This window comes from Hydra viridissima, unplaced genomic scaffold, assembly GCF_058129835.1.
Source record: "Hydra viridissima isolate aposymbiotic clone 2 unplaced genomic scaffold, HvirCarnegie_v1 scaffold_8, whole genome shotgun sequence".
Taxonomy (NCBI): Eukaryota; Metazoa; Cnidaria; class Hydrozoa; order Anthoathecata; family Hydridae; genus Hydra; species Hydra viridissima.
This window is the reverse complement of record NW_028324307.1, coordinates 13,585,483-13,601,789: the sequence shown is the minus strand read 5'-3', so window position 1 is coordinate 13,601,789 and position 16,307 is coordinate 13,585,483. Positions and strand designations below refer to the sequence as shown.

At 29.6% G+C, this 16,307-nt stretch overlaps 1 protein-coding gene across 1 annotated transcript in view; it reads left to right on the top strand.

Moving 5' to 3' along the window:
* Positions 1-5,744: 5,744 nt before the first annotated feature.
* The window catches only part of LOC149885217 (uncharacterized), a 72,811-nt gene continuing 62,248 nt past the window's right edge, over positions 5,745-16,307 (top strand). Inside the window, exons 1-11 of the mRNA XM_090094653.1 lie at positions 5,745-6,303; positions 9,517-9,597; positions 12,111-12,266; positions 12,619-12,762; positions 13,115-13,258; positions 13,611-13,754; positions 14,107-14,250; positions 14,603-14,746; positions 15,099-15,242; positions 15,595-15,738; positions 16,091-16,234. Of these exons, the coding sequence (XP_089950779.1) occupies positions 9,552-9,597; positions 12,111-12,266; positions 12,619-12,762; positions 13,115-13,258; positions 13,611-13,754; positions 14,107-14,250; positions 14,603-14,746; positions 15,099-15,242; positions 15,595-15,738; positions 16,091-16,234 (1,354 nt within the window). The 5' untranslated portion in view covers positions 5,745-6,303; positions 9,517-9,551. The remainder of the gene's footprint in view (positions 6,304-9,516; positions 9,598-12,110; positions 12,267-12,618; positions 12,763-13,114; positions 13,259-13,610; positions 13,755-14,106; positions 14,251-14,602; positions 14,747-15,098; positions 15,243-15,594; positions 15,739-16,090; positions 16,235-16,307) is intronic.

Genomic DNA, 16,307 nt, shown 5'->3' with positions numbered 1-16,307 from the left:
TACTTTACGGCACTTTTTACAATTGACTTGGTGCAGCAGCTGTTATTGTTGATGGAGTCGCTGTAGTTGCTTGATTTATTTGCTGTTCGTCATTAAAACTAAGCTTACGTTGTTTTTTAGCTTGCTTTACTGCCTTTTTGCTCTCAGCATATCGCGAGGTTAGATTTATTTTGTTCTAGCTCCCATTTTAGAGTTAATAATTTTAGTAAGCAATGATTATTTTTAAAAAACGCTTTAATTAAAAATTTTTTATTTGAAACAATTTGCTTAAACATTAATTATTTAAAGCATAAGTTATTATTTTTTTAAGAATTAAAGCTAAAATTTTAAGTAATTTTTACTTTTAGAAAAAAATAAAAAACTTTCTCTCAACGTTTAAAATTAGAGATATTTTTAAACAACGTTTAAAATCGAGTATTTCAGGTTTATTTAGACACTCCAATTCGAACTTTGACACGTCTACAATTTTTTGTTTTTTTGTGTCATCGTGTTGGATGCGAAACATTTGTTGCAAAACTGCTGCAAGCGATTGTGCCGATTGCATTGTTTTTCAACCTCTTTTTGTATTTCCTTTTGAATAGAGGAGAGGGGGGCAGTTTAGGACAGGGGTAGTTTAGGACAATGCGAATAATCCAAAAAATACTAACTCTTCAACAAAGTTAAATATATTCGTCGACTGAAAATACTTTCACACGTAAGTGTCATAGGATTTCTTTCACAAAGGCAGTCAGGTAGCTTTTCTACAAACGTTTTGTGGTTTTTGATATTTTTTCTAATTTTTTTAATTTTTAAGTGTAAGGATTTACAAAGAAATTTACTCCACCCAAGGAATTATTTTTTGCATTTTCTGTGAAAGGAATATGTTCTGCGACGTAAATAAAAAAATTCAACGATAAAACATAAATTCTTCACAAAAAAATTGTGGAATGTTTCCTAAGATCAGGGTTGAGGCAGCATTGGACGATTTTCACGGGGCACATTTGGACGTGTTGCGCGGATCATAATAAACTTTTTTTCAAATAAAATTATACAAAGTTTAAAAATGGTGCGCAATTATAAAAAAATGTGAAAGATTTATAAACGAGGAAAATTTAAAAACTGCAGTTAAACATGTTTTTGATAAAACAATGAAGTTAAGAGAAGCTGCAGGTGTATTTGGGTTCTCTAAAAGTACGTTAGTTTACAGAATAAAAATGCTCAGAAATAATAGAAAATCGAAAAGTGATAACTTTTCAACCAAATATTCTGTGAATCCAAGTATTTACTAATGCAGAAGAAGCTATGTTAGAAAATTATATGTTGAAATTATCAAAAATAAATTATGGTTTAACTTATTACCAAGCTAGAATTTTAGCATATGAATATAGTAATGCTTTGAAAAAATGTCCTGAACTATGGAGCCAAAATAAAATTGCTGGCATTGAATGGATGAAAGGATTTATGATAAGACACAAAAAGCTTTCTCTGCGCAAACCAGAAAATACAAGTCTATCAAGAGCAACAAGTTTTAACCAACAAAATGTGAATGAATTTCAACTCAACTTAGAGAAAGTACTCTGTAAGTCAAAATATTCTCCAGAACGCATATTTAACATAGACGAAACAAGCGTCATGACTGTTGTGCAGGCACCAAATGTCATAGCTCAGTGTGGTCAAAAGCAAGTTGGTCAAAACGTCTCAGCTGAAAGAGGGCAGCTTGTAACTATGTGTGCTGTTATTAATGCAATCGGAAACACTGTACCACCAGTTTTTATTTATCCTAGAGCAAGATTTCAAGAGCGTATGCTAACAGGAGGACCTAATGGTTGTGTTGGATTTGCTAACAACCCTAGTAGTGGATGGATGACAGAAGAACTTTTTATACGAGTGCTCAAACATTTAAAGTTCCAATAAAGAAAACAAGATTTTGTTATTACTAGATAACCACGAAAGCCATTACACCAAATAATATTACTGTAGGGTTCAAAAATGTGGTATTTTTCCTTTTTCAAGAAATGCATTTACAAATGAAGATTTCGACTGTTCAGAGGTAACAAATCGAAGCCTTAATTACATCTCTTATCAATCTAGTAATAATGACAATAATAAAAAAAGCTACATAGATTTTAAAATTTTAAATGTTAATGATCATTCTATAGTAAACACTTTTGAGCCGTCACAGCCATCTGCACCAGTTTTATCTCCTGAAATTATTCGACAATACCCAAAAGCACCTCCAAGAAAGAAAACATCAAGAGGCAGAAAAAATGGAAGATCAAGAATTTTAACAGACACACCAGAAAGACCACCAAAAACAGAATCTATAACTTACACAAAACAGAAAATATTTAACAAGCATATCAACCCCCCAAAAAAATTAATTAATGCAACAGTCTCTAGCTCTACCTGTATGCACAATAAAAGTAATTCTTGTTTGCAAAATAAAGCATGTTTAAATTTTAAAGACAAGCCTGTTGTATACACAGAAAAATTGAAAACATAAACATTAAATCATGGAGATTTTTGTTTAGTGCAATGAGCTTCAACAGTTAAAATGCAACGTTAGCTTTTGTTTGCAGAATTGAAGAAATAAATGGAAACATTTTGGGTTGTTAATTTGTTGAATAAAAAAGTAGGATTTAATATATTTTACTTTCCTGATATATAAAATAAGTGGTCGGTGCCAATTGCAGAAGTCTTAGCTAAACTTCCTATGCCAAACAATGCAGGAAGCATTTCAAGAGGTTCTGGTATAATATTCAAATTTGATTTTTCTACATTCAAACTTGGTTGAATGTTATGAATTCTCTCAATTCAAACAAAAAGAAAAATTTTATGTTTATCTACATCCATTTTATATTTACACTCTTTGTTTTTTTATTAATATCTTTTTATTAGCAAGAGTGTTATGTGATTGAATAGCATTTTCATTTTAGTTTATTTGAATATACAAAAAAACTCATTAATGGTTTGAGATCTTTATAATTATGTTACTCCTAATAATTCTGTTGATTCTGTTATTGTTAATAATTACTGCTAAACGAAAAAATCAGGCTTTAAGAAACATTTCTTGTCTTTTTACTATATTTCCTAAACTGCCCCAGCATTGTCCTAAACTACCCCCTCTTGTGGGGTAGTTTTGGACAATAGGTAGCTTCAATTTTAAGAAAAAAAAACAACCATAATTTATTTGAACTAGCTCGACTTTGCTTTTTTTGAAGAACGAATGCCTAAATTACCTTTTTCAGCAAAAAATTTAATTTTTGTCAAACAGTACGAAATCTGTGATATCTTTTTAAAAAAGTGTCCTAATGTGCCCCCCTCTCCCCTAGCCGGAGTTACTACAATATTGAAAGTTATTTGCAGGCGAGTTGGCATTGGAGGCGACTTTGAAACTGATGCGACATATGCTGATGCTAGATGTTGTTGGTGTAGATTCAGAAGGCAGTGGTTGAGATGGTGTAGCTCTTGGTGCTAGTAGTGGCGGTGGTACTATCATAGATTCTGGTGGTTAAGATGATGAAGGCTCAGGTTGAGATGACGGCATTTCAAACGTATTAGCAATTTACAACTTAGACTGATCAATTTTATTGATGACGAATGGAAACAAGCTAGCATTCTAAAATCCAAAGACTATTTGGGTGCGTGTAAAACTTCACCAGAGCTGAAAAGTTTTGCTTTCAGTTGACTAAAACATTCTTTTGATAAGCTGCTGAACTTTGTCTCTGCATAAAACTGTTGAAGTAATTTGTGCCAAGCACTCTTGATATGGTAATAAACACCGAAATCTAGTGGCTGCAGAATGTGTGACGAATGAGCTGGTAAGCAAATAACATACTATTGTTTTAAATGCAAAAAAGTACAACCCAATTGGTGACATGCGTCAGATGTGCATCTACAACTTAAATATAAATGCCTATAGTTGGATAACTATAATTAGATTTATTTAATTGTATAAATAGTTGATTAAGATAAAGATCATACTAACTGCCTATAATATTTTTAATGGCAAGAACATGTATGTCAATGAGCCACTTCACGAATTGCTTCTCTTCCATTCATCCGGAGGAGATATGGCGTATACTGCACCGTCTGGACTACTTAAGCACCAGTATCTGTACAGACTTTTTTTAGATTTAAAATCAATGCATGGAGCAAGACGATTACTAGCAATATTTATACAATTTCTAACTGTATAATAGATTTTTTCGTTGCTGCCAACCAACTTAAATGATCTTTTGCACCACGCCGGCAAACTATGTGTTACTTGCCTTGGTCATAATAGAATACAATTTTATCAAACTTTCACAAATGACATTGTAAAATTTGGAGGGTTAAAGCTGAACGTTTGGAGAGACAATTTATTTAAAATAGGATAAAATGCAAGAGCGTCTATGCTGTTCTACCAACAGAATATTTAATAAAAAAGAGGTCTGTGGAGAGCACGCAGCAATATATTGACCATTAACAATAATAATAATAATTAAAATCAAATGCCCATTTAACAACACCCACTTACAATAATTAAATAATAGGTATTACTTTCAACATACTCCTTTACATTAATTAATTTTTTACTGTCACTTTTAACAGACATGAAGTGTTTTCGTCAATACTTGCTTTATTGAATTCTCTTTGCAGTAAGTTAAAATACTTAGCTACTATTTCTTGCGTGCAAGAAGCGGCTCTGAGTGATGAAATATTGCATATGGCTGTGATGCTCAACTTATGACTCCACCGGTTTATGAAAAGCTAATACCAATCTCTCCCTGGTGCACCATTAAGAAGCAAATGAGATTGACTTTTGTGTTACATATAGTCGGGAACTATATTAGAATAGATTTAATAAGAACTGATTTAAAATTTATACGTAAAGTTTATAGAAATTGATTGGTGACTTAATTTTAGATGAGGCTATTATTAATTAAATTGGAGATTTAATTAATAGTAGCCTCATTTAACAAGTGAGAAATCGGCCCCATTCTCCTGTTTTCTTCTCAATTTCTGTTTTTAACTGAACTTTTTTCCATAAATAGCAAATTTAATTTTGAAAAAAGTTTTACTTGTATCCTTACTAAGTTCAATAATATCAAATTTAGTTTCCGAGAGTTTTATGTCCATTTCTCAAAAACAGAAAAAATATATCATTACGCATTTAAAAACTTAACAATTTATAAAAAAAAAATTATAATAAAATTTAATATCATGTTATTCAGAAAGAAATATTCTACTTTTTTTCTTTTTTTGAAAAATGGACATAAAACTCTCGGAAATTAAATTTTAATGAACTTAATAAGTATTATAACTTAAGTAAACTAACTTAACTATAACTTAAGTAAAATAACTTAACAAGTGTAATAAAATATTAATGAACTTAATAAGTATACTGGTAGAATTTTTTACGCTGGTTAAGAATCTTTTTTCAAAATTAAATTTGCTATTCAGGGTAAAAAGTTACGAGATAAAAACGAAAACGGAGACACGTGGGGTTGAATGAAAAAACTTCTTTTACTTGATCTATATATAAATACAGCTCAAATTTCTCAACAACTTTAAAAAAAAAAATTAAAAACCTTTTTCCCTTAAAAAAAAATTAATTAAAAATCTTAACTATTTCATTTGACCCCATTTTACTCTAAACATTGTCACAACTATTTTTTTGGGGGGGACTACCTAATAATACCTAAATAAGCAGAAGGAGGGTGGTTTTCCCCACTCCCCTTCTCCATATTTATAAAACAAAGTTTTCTCTTTTTTTTACAAAATTTATTTTTTCGATCTAAAATCCTCGTTATAATGAATTTTTCAGGTTTATGGAATTGGATTGGAGGATTATGGAAAAAATAGTATTAATAATAATAACAGGAATGAAAAAATGAAAGATATTATTAAGAACAGTACCTCGTGTGATACTAAAATGTTGAAACGTGATTAGAAAGTAGCCCATGGATGTAATCACAAATTTTATCGATGATTTTGCAACAAATTTTGTCTGATTTGGGTTTGAGTCGCAAGTCTTTTTAAAAATTTAGCAGCATGTAATTCAGGTTTGAAAAATATCCATTTCAACATGAGGAACTATTACTGCATCCTTTGAAATAAGAATTTAAGTATTCTTTGTATGAAAAGGAGAGTAAAATCTAAAATGGAGCAAGTAAAGATTTTCCATAAAGTAATAAAAAAAAACTTTATAGCTATTAAAAGGAATTATGACCAGAGAATATTAGACATCTATCAACGAAGAGAAAGTACAGGAATAAAAAAAAAAAAAAAAAACGATTTTGAAAAAAACTGGCCTTTTGTCATGGTTGAATCTTAACAAAGGTAAAGTTATCAATAATACTTCTTTTCTTGTAAAAATTATTCTATTGATATATATATATATATATATATATATATATATATATATATATATATATATATATATATATATATATATATTATATATATCAATAAAAATCTCTGCGCTGTTCAGATTCTAGATGCTAATGATCAAAGCACAAATATTAAGAACTCTGACTGCCAACATTTTGCTCTTGCTGCTTGTTTTTTGCTTTGACTTGTTGTGTTAAATACTGGTTCCTGTTTAATGTGTTTACATCATGACCACAAGTGGAAGAAATTTTGCTAAGAATAAATGTTCCATTTCTAGACGAAGCCTTCTCCTTTTACAATGCTGTCATCTTCAAATTAGTTTTCTCTTTACTTGAAAAATTACTCTGTAATATAGTTTGAACTAAATTGGCTTCTATTTTTTCTTATGGTTAAAAATGTTTGAGTGCTGCTTTGTTTTTAAGAACCAATTAAGACTGGTTGACCTTAGAAGAAGGTCTTCAGGAATTGTAATCATAGTAAATCACAATGTGCAAATTCAAAAAGGTCTTCCATTCCTCCCAGAAACACATCTTTTCTTTTTTATCTTACTGTTATTTGATCTTTATGTTTGTGACAACCTTTCCACTCTTTCAGTTTGACTTAAACTTATTGATGCAATATTATATTGCTCAAACAAGAGATCTTGTTTTGCTGCAAAATGTAGAGAGCTTCAATGAAGTGATGGCTAGCTTTACAGTTTGCCAGTTTTTCCACTTTGTGAAGGTGTAGAAAGTGGCTAAACCTCTGGCAGTATGATTGCAACTTCACACCTTGGATTTCAGATTACAATGATCCAGATAGATACTCTCATTTCCTCTTGTTTCCATTTTTAAACTGTAAAATTGTATATTATACATAGTAAGTGTGATAAATAAGTTTATAAATGGCATCCACTTACAATTCTATAAAGCCATCAAATGTTGACTGTCAGTAATTTTCTTTTTTCTGTTAACAAATTTTTTCTCTTTCCATTTCCTTATCTTTCTCTTGTAAATACTCCAATAGTTTTGCAACAAGTTGGCCTTATTAAGTGGAATTCTAAAAGGCCTTTTTGCATTTTTTAAATCTTTTACAATTTTGATAATTTTACAGTTAGATTTTCATTTTTAAGTTAATATAAGTTTATTAAAGTTTATATATTTTTAAGTTCTTATAAGTGGCTATAAATGTCACTTGTTCGGGACATCATGCTTAATAATCACAAAACCTCATATCCCTGATCTGATTTGACATCTTCAGAGAAGGAAGTAGCAGCAATTTATTTTAATGATAACCTAATTGAGTATAAGTTAAAAAGGCCAAGTATACCAGTTTGTTACTTAAAGTTGCTAATTGTTAAAATTTATGTGTAGTTACCAATAATATACTATATATCTTATTAAGGCTTTGGTTCAGTTATGTTCAAGTTTTTTTTTTCTTACGTCACTTCTATTTTAGTATCATCAATATGCATAAGTTCATCTTCACTCATTTATGATTGTTGTTTCTCCCCTTTGACAGTTACAATATCTATGTTTTTGTTTTTTAAGTTTTGTTGCATATAAAGACATGTTCTTCAGAAATCTTTCAAAATTAAGTTTGATTTAAGTAAATTTGGTGGTTTCTTTTTCTCTTATTGATCTCCAGACACAACTTACAAATTTTCTGCTTTAAAATGGAAATTACCTTTGATTTTTCCTTTTGTTTGCTTCTAATAATTTCAGAATTTGTTGAAATTTCTTTTGAATTTTCTAAATTTAAACATATAATGCAAACAAATAGTCTTAGTTTTGGAATATTTACCTCAGATTGAAACTTTCCATAATATTACTTCTATCACTTCAGATGGCATATCACAAGACTTTGTGATTTCTTGTTTTCTTGTATACAAAAGTGAATTATACTTATGAAAACAGAAGTATTGAGTATTGAGTGTCCTACCCTAAATCAGGTACCAAGTTTCCACTCTTAAACATATTTCAGAAATCACAATAATATGGGTTGTTCCATATCAAATGATCCATATTTTTTAAAGTTAATAGCCTTTGATTAATTGGTTTACATACCTCAGTTTTCCTAATTTGTTAAGTACTATGTTAATACTTTCACCTAAGTAAAAAGTTAAATATTTGATTAGAAACAATCTCTTCAAAAGATATGAACCTTAAAAAAATGAAGAAATAACTGGTTTAGCTTCAGGTAGGAGATTTAACACAAAATGACTTGATCTTTAGTTAACCATTTCTTAAGAACCACATGAGATATTTAAAAAACTTTTAAGGATTTGTTTATCTAGTTGATAAGCAGCACTTTTTCTTTAAAGTCTGAATTGATCTATGTGGGGCCATAAATCCTTTTGGTATGAAATGGTCCATGTAACAAAATTTGAGGTTGTTAATTAGGCAAATATTTTTTTTTTTTAAATAAATAATCAAATAAGAAAAATTAATGAAAAGGATTTTACTAAAACTGTGAACTAAATTTGATTGTATATATATATATGTATATATATATATATATATATTTGGTTTTTTTAAATTTAGCATATCTAAATTTGATCTAAAATAAAAATTTTCTATTAGCCTTTTTTTACTATTATTTAAATACATATGCTAAAAATTCTCATAAAAAAAGCAAAAGAGAATCCAACAAAAGGGTAAAAAAAGAAATTATGAAAGTGGGAGGAAAAGTGCTAAACTATATTAGTTATTTCTAGTAATAGTCAACTATATCATTTTTAAAAAGAGAGAAGCATTCAAAATACTTAAGTGCCTAATTCTAATAAGGTTTGAAAAACAAAGGGAGAGAGCAAGGTTCACAGAATATTTGTTAAAAGAACAACAAAGAAAATGAAAATAAAATCACACCAAATATGCTTGACCACTTTGTATAAGTAAAAAAATAATTCATAGTGAAATGTGCTTTGGGAGAAGAATGTAATCCAGTAATCATTAAATATGGGCATTTAGATATTATTGTTTATTATTCTACTGTAGTTTTTACTGCAGTTTTTATCTGATGACTGATAAATTGCATGATTTACTGAAAAATGCAACATTATATGCTTAAATTAACTATGAATGTTTAACCACACTTCTTTTGTAAAATAAAACATGTAGTAATTATTTTATTATTTAAGACAGTATTAACAAGAGTATGAAAGTTTTAAACTTTATTTTACAGCAAAACTTCCACTGGAACTTAGCAATTAGTAGATTATGGGAGCTATTGCATTCATCTGCTTCCTTGCCATAATCTTACCAGGTTTTTATATGATTCTTATTTTAATGCATTTTTTACTTTTTAGTTAAAAATTGTTATTTCTATCAAATTGAGTAGTTAACTTTAAAATGTTCCAATTTAACAAACAATGCAAGAAAAATGTCAGTTGTAAGAGTTATTTTTAAGTTTGTTAATGGTTTTTAAAATATTTCATAATGCTTGTCAGTTTCTACTTAAATCATATTTTTGATCAAATATTTATTTAAACATTTGGAAATTATATTCATTAAAAGTAAAAATAGTTTGGAAATATATTCATTAAAAGTAAAAATAATCTGAATGTTTTCATCAATAACTAAGGGTATTTCAATTACAGAGTTAATTGCTTTAAATACTAATATTATATTTGTCTGAAGAATAATGTAATTGCTAACATATTTTGCATCTGAAGTAGTTTTCAATAAAATTTACTATTTAAATCTTATAAATATCATAACTGCAAGATAATCTTTTTAAAGAATCTAGTTCTATGTCCATATTAGCTGTTGTTCTCATTCCACATTTCAACATCAGGTAAAAAAAAATCCTGAGATGAACAATGTATATTTAAGCAGTTGAGTTGCAAAGCTTTAGCAGACCAACTTTAGTGATCTTTTTCAAACTCTGTATTTCAAAATATTGATAAATAATTCAATATCTTATCTTACATGATAATTTTTTTTTTTAGTAAAAAAAAAAAAGCATGTAAAATAGTAATTTCCATATTTCAAAGAATTTCGCAGCTAAATAAATGTTTTCGTTTATTTTCTTCTAAAAACTGGTGGTTGAGACATATTTTGCATTAATGCTGTAGACTAGAACCTTAGTGACCTGCAGGCCTTGGTTTTAGGATCCTGGAAGGCATAGGTCCAAAATAGATTGAGGTCTTCCAAGCCATGTTTATACATATCTTTGCAGTTTGATCATGTTGAAAACTACAAAGTATTGAATATATAAGTCAGCCTACAAAAACCTAAAAATATTTATGTCATATTTTTATTAATCATTCACATTTTAAGGCTTTAACTTTGGTACATCTATAATAACATATTGCAGTTATTGTGCAGTGATTCAAGTTTCTCAAACAGAGTAGATGATAATCTCTTTTCTATTTAAAAGAGAAAACTTGAATCACTGCAGTAGCACAAGTATCAGTAAAATTTAAAGATACTACCATGTAATGATGGCTGCAAAGAAATTATAATTTTTGTGTTTAAATACCAATAAAAGTAAAAGTTACAAACATAAACACCCAACAATTTTTTATCTTTTTCTTCCAAAACTCATTGAAAAGTGGATTGCTGATAGTAAACTGTTTTATTATTGGTTCATATGTTATGATATATCTAAACAGCAGGTATATAGATTGCTTCTGTAATACATGTTGTCAACTCTACCTGCTTCAATCCCATGTAGCTCATATAATTCATTACCTGATCCATCACCAGATAACAATGCCACTTTAAATTATGATGATATGATCTCAGATTTTATGACTTTGGTCATTGGTTTGAAGTATCATGCTTGTTGAAACTTCTATGAAACAAACTTAAGAGATCTAAAAATATGCACAGCATTTTAAAAGGACTGTGGCACCTTTTTTCAACATGAGAGTGTAATTTTTATATGTACAAATATACTGATTTACTGAACATAATATTACTTTACTGAAATCGTATTTTGTATCTTACTATACTATATTATAAATTTAAATACTTAAAACAGTATAAAATCTATAAAAACATATCAATATATATCTCTTTAAGTATTTTAGATTTAAAATCACAGAAGGTATGCATGTTTAAATATTAATTAAATATCAAAATTATTAAATTATTTTAATATATAATAAATAAATAATAAATCGGTGCATTTTTAGAAAGGAAAATTTTGTAAAAATAAACCTCAAAGAACATGAAATTTTTACTTTTCTAAACAAAGTTTTATTAAAAAATTCAACTGTTTATAAAAATAATAATAGAGATTTTATTTTTAAATGCTTACCTGTTAATTCAAAGATAAGTGAAAGAAGCAACAGAAAAATCTGAATTGGTAGTATTTTATTCTAATACTTTTAATAACAAGGTGAAAATATTATCTTGTCATTTACTGAAGACAATTTTTAGTTTCACTTGATATTTGTATCTTTTCTATTAATGTACTTTGGTTGATTTCTATACATATATATTAAATGAATATCCATATACAACCTAGTAAAAATAAACTACTTTTAAAGATGAAATATAATGTATGCACATTACTTGCTTCTAGCCACTTCCCTTCTTATAAAATGTAATGTCAGATTATTTAGATAATATTAAAATGAATACTCATGAAATAACTTTAAAACTAATATCCCTTTAAAAAATAAATACTGTATACTAATGATTATTTTCTGATCTTATAATATTACACAAAATGCCGTATAATTTGTTGTATAAAATATTGGTAACATTTAACAAATTAATACAATAATCTCAACGATAATTCAATGGCTCAATTTTTTAATTAAACAGAGCTATGTTTTGGTAATGATGAATGCATAGGCAATGGTGAGGGTGCAAGCTGCCCAAGTTTCTCTACTTGTAAAAACACTGAAGGAGCTTTTGTTTGTGAATGCATATCTGGCTATTCAAATAGCAGCGAAATAAGCAAGACAACAAGCTGCATTGGTAATATTTCGTTCCGATTTTTAGCATTGACAAACTTTAAACTTAACTATCTCTTGTACTGTAGTCAATTGTTTAGCTTATATTAGCATTTATGTCCTTGCTATTAATATGATTGGTTTTTTTCTAATCAGGCATATTGAAATAATTGTTCAGATACTATCCTGTTAACTTAAGCTCATTTTAAAGATTTCAAATTGTGTTAAGGCATAGCTTGCTTCTTACCTCTTCTCTTCCTAAAGAATGTAAATTCTGATTTGATGATGCCTAAATCATTAAAAATGTTGATCATTTTAGTACTATATCAGGCATAGTTCGACAGTTTGTTTGTTTATTGCTGCACTGCTGTGTTTAGATATCGATGAATGCATAGGCAATGGTGAGGGTGCAAGCTGCCCAAGTTTCTCTACTTGTAAAAACACTGAAGGAGCTTTTGTTTGTGAATGCATATCTGGCTATTCAAATAGCAGCGAAATAAGCAAGACAACAAGCTGCATTGGTAATATTTCGTTCCGATTTTTAGCATTGACAAACTTTAAACTTAACTATCTCTTGTACTGCAGTCAATTGTTTAGCTTATATTAGCATTTATGTCCTTGCTATTAATATGATTGGTTTTTTTCTAATCAGGCATATTGAAATAATTGTTCAGATACTATCCTGTTAACTTAAGCTCATTTTAAAGATTTCAAATTGTGTTAAGGCATAGCTTGCTTCTTACCTCTTCTCTTCCTAAAGAATGTAAATTCTGATTTGATGATGCCTAAATCATTAAAAATGTTGATCATTTTAGTACTATATCAGGCATAGTTCGACAGTTTGTTTGTTTATTGCTGCACTGCTGTGTTTAGATATCGATGAATGCATAGGCAATGGTGAGGGTGCAAGCTGCCCAAGTTTCTCTACTTGTAAAAACACTGAAGGAGCTTTTGTTTGTGAATGCATATCTGGCTATTCAAATAGCAGCGAAATAAGCAAGACAACAAGCTGCATTGGTAATATTTCGTTCCGATTTTTAGCATTGACAAACTTTAAACTTAACTATCTCTTGTACTGCAGTCAATTGTTTAGCTTATATTAGCATTTATGTCCTTGCTATTAATATGATTGGTTTTTTTCTAATCAGGCATATTGAAATAATTGTTCAGATACTATCCTGTTAACTTAAGCTCATTTTAAAGATTTCAAATTGTGTTAAGGCATAGCTTGCTTCTTACCTCTTCTCTTCCTAAAGAATGTAAATTCTGATTTGATGATGCCTAAATCATTAAAAATGTTGATCATTTTAGTACTATATCAGGCATAGTTCGACAGTTTGTTTGTTTATTGCTGCACTGCTGTGTTTAGATATCGATGAATGCATAGGCAATGGTGAGGGTGCAAGCTGCCCAAGTTTCTCTACTTGTAAAAACACTGAAGGAGCTTTTGTTTGTGAATGCATATCTGGCTATTCAAATAGCAGCGAAATAAGCAAGACAACAAGCTGCATTGGTAATATTTCGTTCCGATTTTTAGCATTGACAAACTTTAAACTTAACTATCTCTTGTACTGCAGTCAATTGTTTAGCTTATATTAGCATTTATGTCCTTGCTATTAATATGATTGGTTTTTTTCTAATCAGGCATATTGAAATAATTGTTCAGATACTATCCTGTTAACTTAAGCTCATTTTAAAGATTTCAAATTGTGTTAAGGCATAGCTTGCTTCTTACCTCTTCTCTTCCTAAAGAATGTAAATTCTGATTTGATGATGCCTAAATCATTAAAAATGTTGATCATTTTAGTACTATATCAGGCATAGTTCGACAGTTTGTTTGTTTATTGCTGCACTGCTGTGTTTAGATATCGATGAATGCATAGGCAATGGTGAGGGTGCAAGCTGCCCAAGTTTCTCTACTTGTAAAAACACTGAAGGAGCTTTTGTTTGTGAATGCATATCTGGCTATTCAAATAGCAGCGAAATAAGCAAGACAACAAGCTGCATTGGTAATATTTCGTTCCGATTTTTAGCATTGACAAACTTTAAACTTAACTATCTCTTGTACTGCAGTCAATTGTTTAGCTTATATTAGCATTTATGTCCTTGCTATTAATATGATTGGTTTTTTTCTAATCAGGCATATTGAAATAATTGTTCAGATACTATCCTGTTAACTTAAGCTCATTTTAAAGATTTCAAATTGTGTTAAGGCATAGCTTGCTTCTTACCTCTTCTCTTCCTAAAGAATGTAAATTCTGATTTGATGATGCCTAAATCATTAAAAATGTTGATCATTTTAGTACTATATCAGGCATAGTTCGACAGTTTGTTTGTTTATTGCTGCACTGCTGTGTTTAGATATCGATGAATGCATAGGCAATGGTGAGGGTGCAAGCTGCCCAAGTTTCTCTACTTGTAAAAACACTGAAGGAGCTTTTGTTTGTGAATGCATATCTGGCTATTCAAATAGCAGCGAAATAAGCAAGACAACAAGCTGCATTGGTAATATTTCGTTCCGATTTTTAGCATTGACAAACTTTAAACTTAACTATCTCTTGTACTGCAGTCAATTGTTTAGCTTATATTAGCATTTATGTCCTTGCTATTAATATGATTGGTTTTTTTCTAATCAGGCATATTGAAATAATTGTTCAGATACTATCCTGTTAACTTAAGCTCATTTTAAAGATTTCAAATTGTGTTAAGGCATAGCTTGCTTCTTACCTCTTCTCTTCCTAAAGAATGTAAATTCTGATTTGATGATGCCTAAATCATTAAAAATGTTGATCATTTTAGTACTATATCAGGCATAGTTCGACAGTTTGTTTGTTTATTGCTGCACTGCTGTGTTTAGATATCGATGAATGCATAGGCAATGGTGAGGGTGCAAGCTGCCCAAGTTTCTCTACTTGTAAAAACACTGAAGGAGCTTTTGTTTGTGAATGCATATCTGGCTATTCAAATAGCAGCGAAATAAGCAAGACAACAAGCTGCATTGGTAATATTTCGTTCCGATTTTTAGCATTGACAAACTTTAAACTTAACTATCTCTTGTACTGCAGTCAATTGTTTAGCTTATATTAGCATTTATGTCCTTGCTATTAATATGATTGGTTTTTTTCTAATCAGGCATATTGAAATAATTGTTCAGATACTATCCTGTTAACTTAAGCTCATTTTAAAGATTTCAAATTGTGTTAAGGCATAGCTTGCTTCTTACCTCTTCTCTTCCTAAAGAATGTAAATTCTGATTTGATGATGCCTAAATCATTAAAAATGTTGATCATTTTAGTACTATATCAGGCATAGTTCGACAGTTTGTTTGTTTATTGCTGCACTGCTGTGTTTAGATATCGATGAATGCATAGGCAATGGTGAGGGTGCAAGCTGCCCAAGTTTCTCTACTTGTAAAAACACTGAAGGAGCTTTTGTTTGTGAATGCATATCTGGCTATTCAAATAGCAGCGAAATAAGCAAGACAACAAGCTGCATTGGTAATATTTCGTTCCGATTTTTAGCATTGACAAACTTTAAACTTAACTATCTCTTGTACTGCAGTCAATTGTTTAGCTTATATTAGCATTTATGTCCTTGCTATTAATATGATTGGTTTTTTTCTAATCAGGCATATTGAAATAATTGTTCAGATACTATCCTGTTAACTTAAGCTCATTTTAAAGATTTCAAATTGTGTTAAGGCATAGCTTGCTTCTTACCTCTTCTCTTCCTAAAGAATGTAAATTCTGATTTGATGATGCCTAAATCATTAAAAATGTTGATCATTTTAGTACTATATCAGGCATAGTTCGACAGTTTGTTTGTTTATTGCTGCACTGCTGTGTTTAGATATCGATGAATGCATAGGCAATGGTGAGGGTGCAAGCTGCCCAAGTTTCTCTACTTGTAAAAACACTGAAGGAGCTTTTGTTTGTGAATGCATATCTGGCTATTCAAATAGCAGCGAAATAAGCAAGACAACAAGCTGCATTGGTAATATTTCGTTCCGATTTTTAGCATTGACAAACTTTAAACTTAACTATCTCTTGTACTGCAGTCAATTGTT